This window comes from Ischnura elegans, chromosome 2 (assembly GCF_921293095.1).
Source record: "Ischnura elegans chromosome 2, ioIscEleg1.1, whole genome shotgun sequence".
NCBI classification, from domain to species: domain Eukaryota; kingdom Metazoa; phylum Arthropoda; class Insecta; order Odonata; family Coenagrionidae; genus Ischnura; species Ischnura elegans.
Window position 1 is genome coordinate 94355117 of NC_060247.1, and position 17947 is coordinate 94373063.

General features: G+C 37.5%; 1 protein-coding gene across 1 annotated transcript in view; it reads left to right on the top strand.

Moving 5' to 3' along the window:
- The window catches only part of LOC124153213, a 478788-nt gene that overhangs the window by 175812 nt on the left and 285029 nt on the right, over nucleotides 1-17947 (top strand). The window contains exon 3 of the mRNA XM_046526313.1: nucleotides 6901-6954. Within this exon, the coding sequence (XP_046382269.1) occupies nucleotides 6901-6954 (54 nt within the window). The remainder of the gene's footprint in view (nucleotides 1-6900; nucleotides 6955-17947) is intronic.

Sequence of the window (17947 nt, forward strand, 5' to 3'; positions counted from 1 at the left end):
TGCTTGGAATGAAACCTTGGGCTTTTTTCTTCATCTTCGGAAGTTATTTTTTTTCTTTCCCAATGATCCCACTCCATTATTCACATAAGATGCTGCCAAGCGCTGACCATGTTTACATTTTCATTTTGTCTTTGTATTTTTTTTCGTATGGGATTTTGAATTACTCAGTACTCTCTTACATTTAACGCGGGTGGTATTCGGCTGCGGGTACTTACAAGGTGCTCTCATGCTTTCCGAGTTTCCACCGCGTTCTTTCACAACTAATGACGACAAATTCACCGGAAATCCTGCCAGTATTACTTCTCACCTGAAGATGCTGACGGGCCTGCCGGCGAAATTATCATCATGCAAGACACAACGTGATGTAAACCCGTAAACCATGGAATTATCTATCTGATCGTGGGTACTTCCAAGTTCTGAATGGCGAAAAACCGCCCACGACGGGATTCGAAACCGCGACCTCTGTATTAGCAGGCAAAGAAAATGGCGCTAGAAATCGAACATGGGATGGCTCAACAGTTTTGGGTGGTGGCCGGTATTTCGCGCCTAATTATGCTTGCGAGAAGAATTTTGATTCGGGGTAAGAATGAATTTTCTAATTTCCCGCACAAAAATGTGATATAACTCACCAAAGCGATTAAAAGAAGGCTATTCGAGCTTCCAGCCGAGTGGTCTCTCTACATTCTGCCAATCCAAGGCACCCCAAGAGACCACCCGGCTGGAAGTCCGAATAGCCCTCCTCGAGTATATTTGCTGGTAAAACATCGAATCTCACACCAAAATGACTGTCAAAAGATTATGTCTTTTTGCAACATCTGTGGCCGCAGCGGAATTACAAAAGTTACCACCGTAGCTGTATAGAATTAAAACAATACCCATCGCCTTTGCTAAACTGTCACGTTAGGTTTGTTGTAATATGTTCAGTGAATTTATTAACTTTGCTATCTATTTTACCGACAAGGATAGGTTTTCATGAATCATTTTCTTAATCGTCTGGGGTTCTACTATTTCCCATTCTAAACTTTATTTTTTGCGCTTTAACCAATGTTCCCTTTCAGACAATCCTTGAATCCTATTCATTTCTTCCTCCTTTCCCGCTTACCTATAATCCTTCCCTTTAACATGGCTGTGGGCATCCCTTTATCGCTTTGTACAGGCCCCACCCAAACCCCTCCTCTCCATCCTGCCTCCTCTAAACTTCCCTCACATCGTTAAACATGCTCAGAACTTCCTCATACCTTTTCCTTTCCAAATAAATTTATAGTTCATCGGAAGAGGGTTAAAAATCTTGGTTCAAAGTCTTTTTACCTTTCGGGACTATATTCACCACCTTATAAGCTACCATTAGAGATGCATTTCTGATTTTGAATTTTAAGACTCTTCTAATCCTCGATTTTATTCGATTTGCGGAAGTTTTTTCCACCGCCAACTTTAAAAAAAGAGAAATTTTACTTTAATTACACAGGAGAAAGTAGTCATAACTTCAGGGCATATTTGTCAAGCTCGGAGTGTGAATAATATATACTATTTAATAAGTGAGTTTTTTTAAGTTTGAACTGTGAAAAACGAATATTGAATTTGAACCGATTTTTTTGTCGTAATTTTCTGCAATAAAACTTCTGACTCATATCTTTTACGTATCTCATACCTTCTTTGAATTCTTTCATTAAACGTTCATGATTTTGATAATCCTCGCAATTCTCGACATAAATCATTATATTAAATCTAATCTTTAGCATCGTAAGAATACTTATATTTAAAAATGTAATAGCCAGAGACCGAAAAAATATGAAAAATTAAGTTATCTTTGCATGTACATATCTTCGAACATATTATATATATATGAGCAGCAAAATTGTTGCATGTTAAACATCTATGAATATTAAAAATGCAAGGAAAATATTGACGCTGTATAAATGTTTTTAGTATTATTATTTTTAATGCATAAAAGCCTCGTAGATCTTAAAATTTAGATTCATACTTCCTTTTCCACTATTTTTGTAACGTAAAAACCTATTGTTTCAACTCTCTTTCACCTTCCTTCATTCAAGTGGCGAGATTAGATTACGTCATTACTCTTATCACGATCCTTATTTCCACACCTAATCTGTAATTGACTATTCGGTGCAATGGGTTGCCATTGAAGTTAATGAGCACATTAAGGTGAATTCAGATTCATCATGATAACTCGCTTGCAATACAAAGCGAGAGTATACAGCCGTAAAAAATAATAATCTAAACAGGGCAAGCAATGCGACGAGTTCCGTCATCATAATGCCACCAGTACGATGGGAATATTGTCCATTACGTATCCGAGAGCTAAATAATTGGTATTTTCACAATTGGCCGGCGCGCATATCCAAATCGGCCAAATCCGATGAATCCGATGGATTTTGTGGGTATGGTAGTTTTTGTTCATGAAAAGGGGACTGAATAGAGGACGTTCAATTCCATCCCATAGAAGACTTATTTCTGCAGCCAATACGGTCGCATTTTAATATGTTTTTACAAATGTCTGCGGCGCGGTGATGGGTGCATTGCGATCCACTTTTTTCCCAATATTTTGCAGTTTAATTAATATAAGTCAATGCAAGGAATAGCATTGAAAAGTAATGAATTTGATAGATCAAATCAGCTTGTAGATATTTCGGTTTACTTTCCTAATTATAGATACCTTGTTTCTCCCTGAAACTCAGATTACTTTCAGTCGCATGTGGCGACTTTCGTAAACCCATTTAAATACGCGGTGAATGACAACACATTTAGTGGCCGACTTGAGGATCCTCTTTCGTTAAATTCTTGGTTCAGATTATCCCGTTCGATAGATGAGAACTCGAATATTACAAAAGAGGATCCCCAAATTGGTCTCTAAATATGTTGTCACCCATCCCTTTTAAATGCCCTTGCCAAATTCGCCACTCGCGTCAATGACGGAGGAAGTGATCCGAGTTTCACGGGGTAATAAGGGATAATTAAGGTATTTAGCCGAAATTTATATACATAATGATACGATATATCAAATTCATAATTTTAATGCCATTCTTTGCAATGACAAACATTAATTATACTGCCAAATTTTGGAAAAAGTGGATCGCAATACACTCATCACCACGCCGGAGACATGTTTGAAAACTAATTTAAAATTGCGACCGAAGTGGCAAAAGTAATCTGCCTTCTATGGGATATAATAGGGCCTACTCTATGCAGTCCTCTTGGTTCAGAATATGCAGTCCGATTGATATGAGGTTTTGAGGTTTTTAAGAAGGCTCGGAACCGGCGGAATGTTCCGAAGGTCACACCATAAAGTGCCCCGCCCATTCAGAGGTCCCTGATTCCGGCTCTTCTCTTCTCTCCGTGGTGGTGATTTCTGCAGGATCGATAGGCACCAGATGTTGCTCGCTTTTTCGGACCACCAAGAATAGCTCAACCGCTCACCGGTTTTGATTTTCCACGAAATTATTCTGTCATTCAGGTGACGGCCTCGCCCACGCGGTTCCCAAAACTTGGAATTGTATTTATAATTTTTAGATTTGAATATAATCGGAAGCAGTGACGTGTCATATCAATGCAAGAGTATGTGATTTTGTGAGTACGATTGAATACGACGGCGTGACTATCAGTCTCTTTTTCAGCTTAGAAAATACATCTTTCATTTTTACTGCTTTGCCCGAAGGAATACTTCGCTCTGTTCTACTCACATACCCTTGCTCCTTTTGAATGGAAAAGACCTAACACTCAGCTTTTTATTTTTTTGTTCACAGAAAATATTCTAATTATTATTATATGATATTATTTAGCGTAAAATGATAACGAAAAACGTGATTCGGAGTATGATAAAATCATGGACACTTGATGATTTTAATGAATGATGCTTTTACTACTCCATTGTCTCCAAAAGGTTTATATTTGCGAGAAACCGCAACTGGTATCTATCATATTCCTGGCATCGCAATAATAATGAGAAGTTATGTACTTTTACCGGTATGTGTTAATTAACGCTCCAACGCGAAGTCATCAATACCGGATAGACATACTTTCACAATCCTACTTCGAGTGTTTACTAAGGATCCCTATTTAAATATTGTTTTTTTAAGGCTACTAATTACCTTCTCAGGAACTACATGATTTGAGTGATTTTGACAGCTTGAAAAAATAATGATCTTTGACGCAAATAATTAACCCTTAAAAATAGTTTCTCAAGGGGAAATTCGTGAAGCATGCCTTTATGCTTTCGAGGGACCCACTAATAGAGTTACTGGAGCCCTACGTAGCTACAATGAGTTAATATTTTTTCTCTTCAACATATAGCGAAAAATTTGTACAAAATCGACAAATGACTACCTAAAAAATGGCAGAGCTAGCAGCTGGGATGGAATGAATTTACTCTGTCACGATATGTTAATTCTTTCAGATACAATAATATGCACTTGTAACGAGACTTGGCTGTAGATAAACTGCCGCATTATCTGCGGAAGTTCTTCCTTCCGGTAGCATATACCGATTATTTTGTATCGCACTATCACTATTTACACAAGGAAGGTATTTATTTTAATGACTCCGTCGTAAATGGAGAGTTTCATATGCATTGAGTAATGTACCACGAGATTTAAATTGAATAACGTACCTCGTGGACTTTACATATAAGAGAGTAATACAATAGATTCAGTTGGAACGAACAGTAAAGTATACATTTTTTAATTAGATAAAAATTGTCTGTAAATTAACGATAAAAATGTTTTCTCATTTTATCACGAGAAAACTATTTTCTCATTGGGCGTAGCTAATTGGAAAAATTTCATCACATAAATTAGCAAGATATAAATGGAAATACCAACAGAACGGGTGGAACCATTTGTATGATGAATAACATCTTTAAGAAGCGTAATGCGAGTTCCTTGTGAAGCAACAACGATTGAGGTAACATTCGCTTTTAGCCATTTGAGAGTGAGTGCTGGAATTCCTTCCAGCTCGATGTTTCGGCACTTTTCCCGAGAGCCATCGCCTTTAAGGAGGCCATCGTGGTGCTCGGTTGAAGGCTGCTGCGGCTGCCTCCGAGGGGATGGAGCGGAGATTACGAGCGCGGCAGATGAGGCGTAGCTCGCCGCGCCCAGACTGCCAATGCATTGGGCGGGGAATGTACTCCGAGCACGCCTTTCTGCTGATGGCCACTGCCTCGGCGGCGATCGTGGGAAAAATCGATGCTCATTTTCTTATTCATAGGAAATGGGCTCTATTTCTCTGGAAACGGTCAACATCCCATGTTCCACTGGTGATAGTTCGCACCAGCTCAATGTGGGCGTTAGATCACGCTTCTCACGTGTGAGGTGACGGTCACTTCCGGAGCCTTCAATGACTATTCTAACATAGAGAGATTCGTCGTGACTATGATGACAACACCCCTACAGTGTCCTAATTACATTATTACATGATTTAGTTTTTGCTAATGAATAAGCTTGACGTCGTCTGCGTCTTTCGCGTATTGATCACGCTGGGCCACAAAAATAAGAATCATTATTGGGGTTCTTAAAACATAATAAAAAAGCTAAATAATAACACCGAACTCGATGCAATGTGAAATCTATTGTCGTTAAAACTTAATTGCTTGTTTATTTATTTTTAACACAGCAGCAATGCAAGACGACCGATATGAAATACAAACTCGATTAAAACAATGAAATAATAAAACTTAAACTATAAAAACATATATTAATGCAATAAGAACACCGTAACCCCCATTCAGAGACGTAGATATATAATAATAACAGTTATTACTCCTCTTATTGGGCAAGATTGGGACTAGAAAGTTCCATCTTTCATCTAACCCCTAGAAGTGTACAAACAATCATGCAACCCCCAGCGCGTGTTCCGTAGGAAAGAGACCTTAGGGAACGGACGGGGGACCCCCCTTTGAGTCATCTCAGAATTCTCGACTTCCCTTGGGAGAGAGAAAGGGGGTTTGGGGATCAGGTTGGTGTGGTGTCTACAAATATGATTCTGTACTTTTGTCGGCGGATGGCACTGGTGAAATCTTCTCGAGTTTTCCACCGGGTGAGTTGCTTGTAATGACGTTTCCGAAGTTTCGATGATTACCTCTGCCATCGTTCTCAAGACATGACGATCCGCAAGTTTGTGCCATCTTATATAATGGAAACGAAACCCTAGGGCGGGCTCGCAGGGATACACTCCTGGGGCAGGGACTGTAAGCGCTAGCTTTTCTCCTCCGCACCCAGAAGGGGAAGGACGGGAAGGAACAAGGAAGGAGGCGCCGCCGCGATAGGAGCCCGACGACGCCTCCTGGGAGGGGATACGGAAGGAAGGGAGGGGACGAGGAATCCCGCACCGTCACAAGGCGGGCGGGTCCTACTGTTAGCGAAACCAAGCATACGCAATTAATTTTCTACCAATCCTAGTGGATTTTCCTATGAGGAAGAAAAATCCATCGATCGAATCGGTAGATTGCCATCTTATATAGCGGTCAGTTTCGCGCCAAAAGTTTTTCAGGTTTCTGCTGATTGGCTCGCGATAATTTTCTGCCTTTTTGCGCTGGGTTCCAGGCGCCGCTTAATATTATCTACACATTATTTAACTTATTTTAGTTAGATATTTTTTACTTTTGATAATTGACTTGTACATGCTGTGATAATTAATAATAAGGCTGTGACTTGTGCATGCTGTGACTTGTAAGGCCCGGTGATAATTAATTTAAAAAATTTAACAATATTTTTCAATTCTCAGCTCTTAGAGAATGATTTTTTTCCATGCGTTAAAGCTTTTGCTAGTCAGCCTTGATATAATCTAACTGGAGTGAAACAATAAAAATATTTTCTCGTGGGTTTTGGTTTTTCAATGTTTGAAAATATTTAATTATTTATAAATTTAATTCCTTATTTCTCTTTCCAGGGCTGCTGCAAGAAAGAGCCATTCCTGATTTCAATCAAACACCTTCAACATTAGGTAAGAAAGTCATGCATTTCCTTGAGTTCAGATTTTCACGCATATCAGTAGTTTACTCGTTAGCGTAGGCTCTCGACTCATTATTTTGTAGGGGCTAAAATAAGTATTTTTTTCTTGAAGTGATTGTTTATACCTCAATGACCATATTACTTCAAAAGTGATAACATTCTATGCTAAGGTCATTTTTCTGCTGAAAGAGCTGCGATCATGTAATTGGACGAAAATGGGTAAGGAGATAAGAGTAGGATAAAGGAAGTGTATATCTTCAATTGCTTGGGAGCTAACTTTATGGACTTGCTTATGTTGATAATATACTGATAAATATGTGTATTCCACACAACTTTATTGGTTCAACCTACACCTATTTCAACACTATCATAACATCTTCGTGTATAACCTCTTGGAAATGAAGAGAGTGATAAAACCCGCCGAAGTCGTACCAAGTAAAGCTTTGTGGAATAGAAAAAGTTATCAAGGTATATTAACTTTAACTCACCGCAGGAATATTATCACTCTTTTCAACCTCAAACCCTAACTTCCATTGCCTTACTTGCAAAGTTATGGTAGTGAACTTAAATTTTCCTAATTACAACTTTTGCTCTTTGAATGTTAATTTTGCCTTTTCTGCTTACGCTTGGGACATGATGTTTTTAATTTTTTGCGGAGAAAGTTGTTCTCGTCCAACTTTTACATTGTCCATTGATTATTATTTCATGCGTAAATAACGTAATTAACTCATTATATACCGTATATAGTTACAAGTATACTTCCGTCAAAATTATGTTAGGTATTTTTCTTCGCGTAACAATTCAATTATCCCTCCTGTAGTCCTCAGTTTCCATTTTTAGTAATTAATGTGTTGATTCAAAACGCTAATTTCAGGAATATAATTAACTGACGGCGATAAGTGGCTCTCAAAAGGAAGAGAGTGCTCATCGTGCAAACCGCAGAGCCGTCAACAGTAAATTTCGAAGCACCTGGTTCTGATGACATTTCCCAAATTCCCAGAAGGAATTAAAACTCTAGGAATCTCAAATTCGTCCACAAATGTAGTAATTTAATAGTTGCCGTGAGAAGGTTCGTAATTGCAATATCCATTTATTTGACTATAATGTCATGTTTCGTCGTATAAAGTGTTCCATAGCATGTTCTGCATATGTTTTCATGCTGATTTCCTCCAATAGCAACAAATTTTAAAATATATCTCTATGGGTTCAACACCCCTTAGTAGTTTGGAAACTAGATTACTTAAATTCATTTCGACTTCATCTGACGTTTGTACTCAGTTGCACCTAACCTATGATAAAACTGAACATATTGCCGATAGTTACACCATATTATTCCCCGTAGCCGATAAAGGTATTCCATATTCGAGAATTCAAGAATCAAAGAGAGGTAGAGTGATTTTTTTATCGATCTCACATGAAAGTAATTAACATCTGAACGTTTTTACTCTCCAAGATATCCCGTTTTCCTGCTACCAAAGAGGCTATGTCGCGGTCGTTTAGGAGAGAAGTGCCATTAAGGCACAAAATCGTTAGCATAAGGATGAAAGGATCGAAGGGCAAAATTGAATTTTGATTCAGTTTTTTTTCCTTTGAGAGGCCGTCCGACAACAGAGGTTATTTGTTCTATGGGAGCTAAGCATATTCGTCGATGAGGGAATTAATTGACTAATGGATATTTTTGAAGTTGAAAGTACGGGAGGAAAAAACGCTGAAAATGAGATTTTATCATCTTCTAAACTTTACTTAACGCTATTTTTTTTACCTTCATTTCACTTAAAACGTTGAGTCACTCTTTACGCTGCTAGAATGTTTTCTTTTCGAGAATAGTTAAGCATTCCAATGCATTTACTAGAACTTAATGCGGAATAATACTGCTGTAAAATATTTATCACCATGATTTAATTCTGAAATAAGGTTTGGATCTTGTATACATTTCAGTATATTAATTTCAAGCTGTAAAATTACTTCTATGTGTTGAATACAAGAAAATATTTCAATGGTATTTCAATATTATGAAAACATATTCGGTATAATAATGAATTAGCCAGCTTCTCAAAAATAAAAGTATTTTACTTAAATACATTTACCTCATAGAATCTAAAATAATAGTAAATTAAACACTGCTATTTTACTTGTATTCAAGTTTGAGCATGAATACCCTACCTTAGTAAGTTTCAGTCTTTGGTTTTCAAGAAGAATAAATATATTCACCTCTACAATTAATATTCTAAGGTAATCCTGACATGAATAACAGCTTTTCGTGAACAAAAGTACGTAAATAGACAACAGAAGTATCTTTTTCGATTTTATCTTCCTCATTGCCGTACTCGAGGGATTTCAATCTTAAAATTAGCACACAGAAGCCATAGAGAAATTTATTTTATCCATAGTTGCAGGGTCCTTTCCAACTATTCTATTTAAATTCCTTCAAATATTATGCTTTCTGAAATCACTATAAATATGATGCCTAGAAAATAAATGAAAAAAATACAGTTGACTTCCAACCAAAATACCAAGAAAATTGTTCACATTCCACTTCAAATTTAAATCTATTTGAATGGTTAAAATTTTAACAATCCTATTCAAAAATTTATTTCCTATAGCATGCGTTTTTACTACATTGTGATCGGACAATTGTTGCGCCGAATGTTTTCACGGATTACAATGCTCTTATGCATAAATATATGATAATTATTGTTTTGAATAATATTTGCTATGCATAGTATATAATATACATATAATATGCATAGTATAATATTTGCCAAGTCAAGGCATATGCCTCTACTTACTTGACTTGCAAATAAAGTAAAAGGCGTGATAATTATCCCAATCTATGCTAAATTAAGGCGAATATAGTATATACATCAATAATATAAATATCAATAAATCCACATTTGCATTTTATAATTTCGTAATTTGTTTTGTACTTAAAGCTATAATACTTGGGCTATAATTTTTGGACATTCGTGAAACTAAAACTAGAAACTAGAGTGAGTAACCTAAATTAAAACATATGAAGTAAAATGGTATATGACGATATAAGTATATTTTGTGAGGAGATGAAGGGAAATTCCTCGCAGAAATATTTTATATTTCGTTCATAAGTGAAACATATCAGTATTAAACCACTTGTTTATGAAAGTTTTAATGACTGCCGGGGTACCACAAACTGCAGAGGCCATAGTAATTCGAGTGCTATTTACACCAGTAAAACTGCTTTTTTTTACTCTAAGCTGCATTATATAGCTATGTTTTTGCATCAAATTCGATGGATGAAAGGCTGTGGCTTAGCAAAAACTTCCAAGCACATTAAACACCGTATGCATAGCCCGAATTTCATCCATGGTCGACTATTTTCTATATTGAATTCATTTAGATCAATCGATTCGCTCAGTCTATTCATCGAGTGCGTTACAGTCTTCATCCAATAGTGCTTCCCAGCTCGTACCTTTGCAGGCAACTATCCATGCTTTCCGTTGTATTTCCTTATGATGATGTACTTTTGTCTCCGTAGGGCACATGTGGTAAATTTAGGCAAAGGACGTAACCCAGTGAAATATTAAAAATTGAATTTCTTAAATACTTCTCTTTACCCTTGATTCCCATGTTTGATTAAAGTAGGCGTCTTGGATCATTTCCAGCTCCTTCGGTAGAAGGTATCCTTCTGTGTTCAACCTTTCTTTTCCATATTCTTATACAGAAAGTCAGGGGAAGACATCTAAATGTATGCAACCCGCAGATCACACTAGCACCCCGCTGCTATGATGAATAGTACTAAAGGTGTATTATCGTGCCGTGTGCTGCATACATTTAGGCGTTTTCCTGTTTCTTTCCTTCGCTAATATCTCGAAAAGTATTGAGCGTTGGCAGCTGAAACATAAATTACACCTCGTGGGTATCCATTTCCTATTTCTTGCAAATTTTTAACGAGATCTGGTGGTGACACTTGTGGGACTTCCCTTTAAACCTCGAATTGCATTACCAGCGCTGTCGAACAATAAGGCCTGATGGTGAGATTACACTACATTTCTGATGTTATTTCAGCCCTAACTCACCATCAAGCAATCCGATTAGATGTGACATCATTTTATCTGACTCGTGAGAAAATTTGAACAAACTAAATGTTTGGGTGGCTACAAATCTGGAATATTGCAAGGGTAGCGTCAAAAATAAAATTTAAGAATTAAGTATAAGTATCTTTCAATGGCTGTTCCGCAAGGAGCAATGTCCATGTATGAGACTAATTGTAATTCAAGTACGAAATAATATTCGCGATCGCGGCAAAAATACAAGGCATTGGTGAATCGAAGAGCAACATCTAAGGTTTTAAAAATTTGTAAATATAAAATTAGGGTTAAAGTGAATATTATTAGCATTACAAGCATTGTTTACAAATATTTGCTATTAAAAAAATAAAATTAATTTTCTTTTCCGAAAACACTTTTACACTCAGTTCCTTCACATCACTGTACAACTATTAGGTGCCTAACGCCATTTGCGCCATAGCGTCGAAAAGCCTTCTGCGTTGTGAAATAACTTAAATACCTTTTATATGGAGTGGAGTAAGAAAGAGTAAGAAAGGTTCGTAAACTTCTCTGAATAATGTTCTTATTCCCTTTTGATGGGAGTCAGTCGTGAAGAAAACTTCAGTGATAGGTACAAAAGTTTTTTCCTGGGCATCTGTTGAGATCGCTATCATAGAGAGCGCTGGAGTTTCCTTGGAAATCCTAGTTACTCGTGCCTGACAATGCACATCGATTTGTTGCTAAAATTACTTTCATTTATGCTTTGATATTAAAGTTGAAATTGGGACTTCAGTTAAGAACTTCGTTCTCCAGCAAGTTCGAAGCGACTCTTCCTTAAGGCCTACTCACGATAACATTTCATTTATCATTGACATACAATTAATGAGAAATTATAAAACTTGAGAGGGACATCTGCCTTGCATTCCTAGCTGTATCTTTAATCACATGCTTAAGTGATCAGAAGATACGTCTACTTCACTTGCATAGAGATGCCAAATATGCTATACGGGCATGTATTACTGACATAAAAGCATTCCCTAAAGTGCCTGAAGAATGGAATGCTAACTTATTAGCGAGCAAATTAAAGACATTCACGACCATTACCTTTCTTGAATCAACTACAGCTCTACATATGTGCTACTTTACTAACTATTAGTTTGGGGGTCTTGATATCAATATTATTAAAATAGTATGACCTAATGTGGAAGAAAATTTTTCCCAGCAAGATTATTTTAAATCACAAAACGCATTCTGAATTTTATTTCAGAGTGAATATACTAAAGTTCTACCAACTTAGATCTGAAGTTTAACGTTGAACTATGACCCTATAATTGATGTTATATCGACAAAAGTATGAATTTTACGCTAGTATATCGAATCTCTCTAACGATAGTTTTATAATTTTAAAGCTGGAATGTTTTGACAACTGCTCTTATCCTATTTACGGCAACAGATTCATGACATTTTTAAAATACTCTTTAAGGTCTTTAGTGTATGCATATTCATTTGGATTTATTTTGATGATTATATATCACAATCTACCAAAGGTCTACGATTAGTTTCCTCCATTGATCTCTCCTCCTGCACGTAAAATTAATCATGTGGCGCTCTTAACTCCATGTAAAGGGCGCTCGTTTGCAACCTTTTTCATATAATATCCACTGTAGTTACGATTTTCCAGTACCACAAAGCTCTGCGAATCATCCTTCTCAACCATCTTCTTTCTCTTAACACCCCTCTAATATTCGCCTAAACTTGAAGTCACCATCCCTTCAATGGCGTCTTTGGGATTACAGATGCGAGACGTTAATACCTGGAATTCCCTTACTCCACCAAGGAGGATTTGGGTTTTGTTTAAAAAATTTAACTCTCTGACCTTTTTGAAAATAATTTTTCAATATTTTCATCGGGACTCTCACAGCAGTTCTCATATTCTCTCTTTTATTAGAACAGTGTTAATATCAAAATACAACCAGCCTCCGCAATCTTCAACCATCCTACCATCTTACTAACGGTATACGCTTTGAGATGCAAATCTCAAATTCTCCTCGCACACGAGTCAAAAAGCTCATGTCAACCATTGAACTTAATTTCCATTTTATCCTTTATTAGGTTTAAGTTTACATAATATTTTCCTGTGTGCACCATATTTCTAGTGCCATAAAGCTCTGCGATGCATTATCCCCAACCGTCTTCTGCTCTCACTCCGTGCAACCATTTCGATTGTTCCATGACACGCCAAGTTACCATCAAAATATGTAACGGACGAACGAGGCGAGCCCTTGAACGCAGTGGGACCGCTGCGGGTTCCCTGGGGTACTCCTTCTTCGCTCCTACGCTTCTTCCCACTACTCATTTCTCCAATCAATCTCCGGCGACGCAGCGGCGAGCAGTCAGCTCCGCTTCGTATCCGCAGTCGACAGTCGACGTTTCCCTGGCTTTCCTCATTCCTCTTTCCTTTTCCTTCCCTCGCTCATCCCTCGCAGATAGATAACGGCTCCCTCATCAATTACCGCTCCTCACGCATGCATGCTCCTCTTCCTTCGACGCCCGAAACACCAGCCATCCTAATGGTGCCCCGGCACGGAAACGGACTACCCCGACTCCGATCGGTTACGAGGTGAGAGGGAAGGAAATAGTCGGATTAGCGCCGTGCATGGAATCGGTGTCTGCTGGCTGGAACCACGTGGCTGACCCTGGTGGAGATCTTAGGAAGGGAGGGCAGAATTATATAGGGAATTTTTCAGAGGATTTCACAGGGATAAAATAAGCAGTGGCGGATTTAGAGAGGAGGTTATAGGAGTAACGACCCCCACCCAAATTTTATCGAAACATTTTAATTTTTATTAGTTAAATATTTTTTGCATCCTTAACCCTTTTCACTCCAATTTCTTTATTAAAGTTTTTTTTCGAAATCTTTGTTTAGGAAAAAAGAGAGAATTTAAAGGATTGATTCCCTCTAAATTTTCTTATTTTATTTTTTTAGTAAAAATCCAATGGTTTTAATATTATCCATGTTCTTTCAAAGAGGTTTTTCTTGGAAAATTTTTGATGCGTGATATCTCTTGAAATAATGTATAATCCCCAGTATGATCACAGCGCCTTGTGATGTTGAGCTAAACTTGTCGTTGGGTCTGCTGCTGATGCACTATGCCTGTCGAGTCTGCCTCGACACTGGACCGCAAAGGGTTAAAAGTTTCATATTGATACATTTTATCTGTTATTAAGAAAAAAATGTAATTTTTGGCTCCCCGACTCCGAGTGGTGACGTAGTGAGAGGGAAGGAGCTATACTCGGATTAGCGCTGTGTATGGAAGCGGTGTCTGCTGGCTGACGCCACGTGGCTGGCCTGGGTTGAGATCTTAGGTAGGGCGGCCAAAATTATACAGAGACGTTAGGTTCCAGGCAAGTAATTCACATGGATGAATAAGCAGAGGCGGATTTAGATAGAGAGATAGTTTATTTGCTCTAGGACTTTTCATTTGGAGCATAAATAAGTTTACAAAAATCACACACATTAATAGTAAGCTCGTTCAAAAAGTACAATACGAAAGTATTCACATTCAAGCATGAGTATTTTATGCAATCACAGCCAGCACTGATTTGGAAAATATACAATATATACAATCAAAAATATACAGTCGTTTTAACAATGACACTTAGGGCTTGCATATTTTCATTAATATAAAATTCCATTGAGGTAATACAAACACTAATGTTTTTCAATCTATATCTTGAGGTGATGTTTTTCAGTTCTTAAGGAATTTATTTCTAAATATGCCACGATTTCATGCAGAATGATTTTTTTTACATTGAGGTCCAGTTGCAGGGGGCAGTTAATTTGTTTTTCTTTCTAGTAATTTTAGGGGGGTCACAGGGGTCATGAACCCCACCCAAAGCTTATCAAAAATTTCTATTTCTATTAATTTAATAGTTTTTGAATCATTAAATATTTCAAATAGTTCCATTTCATCCGTAGTTAAGGAATCATAATTTAGTTTTGAATTATAATTTGGAATTATAATATTTTCCCAAATATAGAAAATATAATTTTGAATCATTTCACAGCATCAGAACAAATTGTAATAGATCCTTACTTTATACACATGATAATTATTATTGTATATATTTCTACATCGGCATAGCAGTAAAAACTTATTAAGATTCATTGGTTTGACCCCTTTATCAATATTTTTGTCATTTCCTGCAGTTCTATAGACCCGCACATTTTATATGTCCATCGAAAACCTTTTATGGCACAAATTTTGGAAGGCACAAGAGAACAAATATTTATTCAACCTCTTGCGCCTTCCAACGTCCCCATTCTTTGCCTACCTCTTCTCGGCTCAGCAAACATCTTCCACTCGATATCAGCTCTTAATAACATCTTATGCCTCAATATACTCCGGTAAGCTCTTCCTCTGCAAACGAAATCCGTTGTCTCCCTCCATTGAACTTAATATCACTCATCACCTTATCCATTCCTGAACTTATGTTTCTAAAGCTAAAAGTTGGGGGTTGACTCAAATTTATGCGTTTCCCAGCGTAAAACGTTGCATATAAAGCGTTAGTATTTTGAGCACCAAGTAAGGTAGAGGTATTTTGCTCTTTGATGGAGCCGGAGTTTCAGTTATCGCTCACAATCAAGTTTGAATAAACTTATGCAATGCTTTGCTACATTTTTTCAATGCGGCAATTCTCACCATTTGTTCGCCATGTGCCGTTTTTATCAGGCTTTTGAAAACTGTTCTGCACCATTATGCGCCTTAGTAAAAGAATGCAGGTATAAAGGCCGTTTTACACGGGGCAAGTACTTGCTCAATCTCACGTGCGTACAACAGAGTACCCAAAATTGCGTCGTGTAAAGCGGTAAAATTGTTAGAACACATGCGAGAATGCGCGGACGAGAGATGGAAAAATAGCCCCTGTTCTAATGTCGTTCGTGCATTTGCGCAATTCCACGCCATAAAAATAAATTGATGCAGTTATAATAACTTGCGCAATTCCGAGCCCCTTGTAAAACGGCCTTTAACATGGCAGCGTAGCTCGCCATACAATGCGAATTCACGATCAATTTAAGGGTGAATCGCGATACTTGGTGGAACTTTTTAGCATGAAACAGAGATAGTAATGTTGTATTTCCACAAATTTGCATAAGTCTGATACAGCATCTGTCTGATCAGTTATCGACACTGTGCACCTTATGTTTAGGTATCTTTGATAATGACATAAGTGCAGAGGACTTCAAGCAAGACATGGAGAGAAGTATAAATTATTTGTGGTGAGACATTACTCTTACGTTCAACGGATAAAATTTACAACAGTTTTAAAAAGGTTTAATGTTACAGTAATAGACATACAGTGCAAATAGAGTAGCTATTCAACGGGCGGACTTTGTGCAACTACTCCAATGCCAAGCATTACAAATAAAATATTTGAAAATCATATAAATGCGATAAATCTCTCGTCATTATCAAAAGTACCTGATGATAAGGCACCTTTGATAATGATACAGTGTACAGTGTTGAAAGCTTGGTCAGACAAATAAAAATTTGAGGAACACACAGTATTAGTGTCTCCGCGGTTGCGAATGAACGATGCATAGAGTTGCCATTGTAAAGTGGCCTTTAAAATAAAGGCGTGTGTAAATCTTGAGGCAGACGGCGCCAAAGTTGGCCTCCTCTCTTACTTAGCAGCGCCAGGTTCCGCCAAGTAGACTGGTTTAGCCTCTGATGAGATGGGTCGCTTGGAGTGCCGTGCCATCGCTACCCGACCGAGTGTGGAACGGATTACCGCCGAAAAATCCTCGTGGAGAGGACTCCCAAGTGCAGCCCTCGAGAAGAGCTCCCTGCGATGCAAGTCTGTTTCCTACGAACCTGAGGTACTTCATCTTCCCAGGGAGTAAGGCAATAGAACTGAAGTGCGATGCAAAGGCGGGAGACGAGAGAGGTTACCGATCTCTGCATTTCGCCTAATCCGCGTTAAAGCGATAAAGTGCGTCACAGAATGGATTAAAATTTCTTCCATTGACATCCTAACGTTCCCCTCTACATTCATCATAGTATTTGATGAGGAATAGGATTAAAACTGTGTGTTAATTGTCAGCCGCTGCCAAAGTCCAAGCCTGGAATTTCGGTATAGAGAAGTTGATAATATTACGATTGCTTTAGTCTTTTTCTTGACCTCAATTTTTAAAGGTTGATTAACATCTCGGAGTATTTGTCGAACATTGATGTGAAATATTGTTTGTCAACGTTTCAATATATTTTTATACCTTCCTCAGGGCTATGGATGAAAATGATGAGATCATTTTTATGCATGAAGGCATTAAAGATTAATACTTTGTTTTTTACAATAGTAAAATTGAATTAATTCAATTGCAGATAAATAAAAAAATAAGAGACAATAATTTTGGCTTACCTTTTCTTGTAAGATATATTTTTCTGATTATAACTTAGGTAGTATATTACAATCAATTTGGATTTATTAAATAAATAAATTTGTTAAGTGAATAAGGTTGGCAATATTGTCACCGTTTGGCTCATACCTGTCTTATTGTGAGCGTATGTATATTTCTAGTAGTGCCCCGCTAGTAAATGTTGTGTTGCACATAGACTTTTTTACCTTTGAGTACAATAACCGTGAGCATAAAATACCTTCTTCAGAGGCACTGTGGTATTCCACCGATAAGTTTATTCCTTTTTGAAAACTTCTACTCGGTCAAGATAAGCAGCAAAATATTCATGACCCCAGCCTCCACGGTTAAGCATTGATCTGAGGACATTTAACACTCCTGCATGTTTGCGAGTGTAGTACAGATCATTGATATTTTATTTGTTCAGATTGTTGCTCAAAAGTTTAGCCTGCAAATAAATTTAGATATTCCCAAAAGTATACGTAAAGTCATACGTACAGTATTACTGCTCTATTACCTGTAGAAGTTCAAGGTTTGGCACCCGT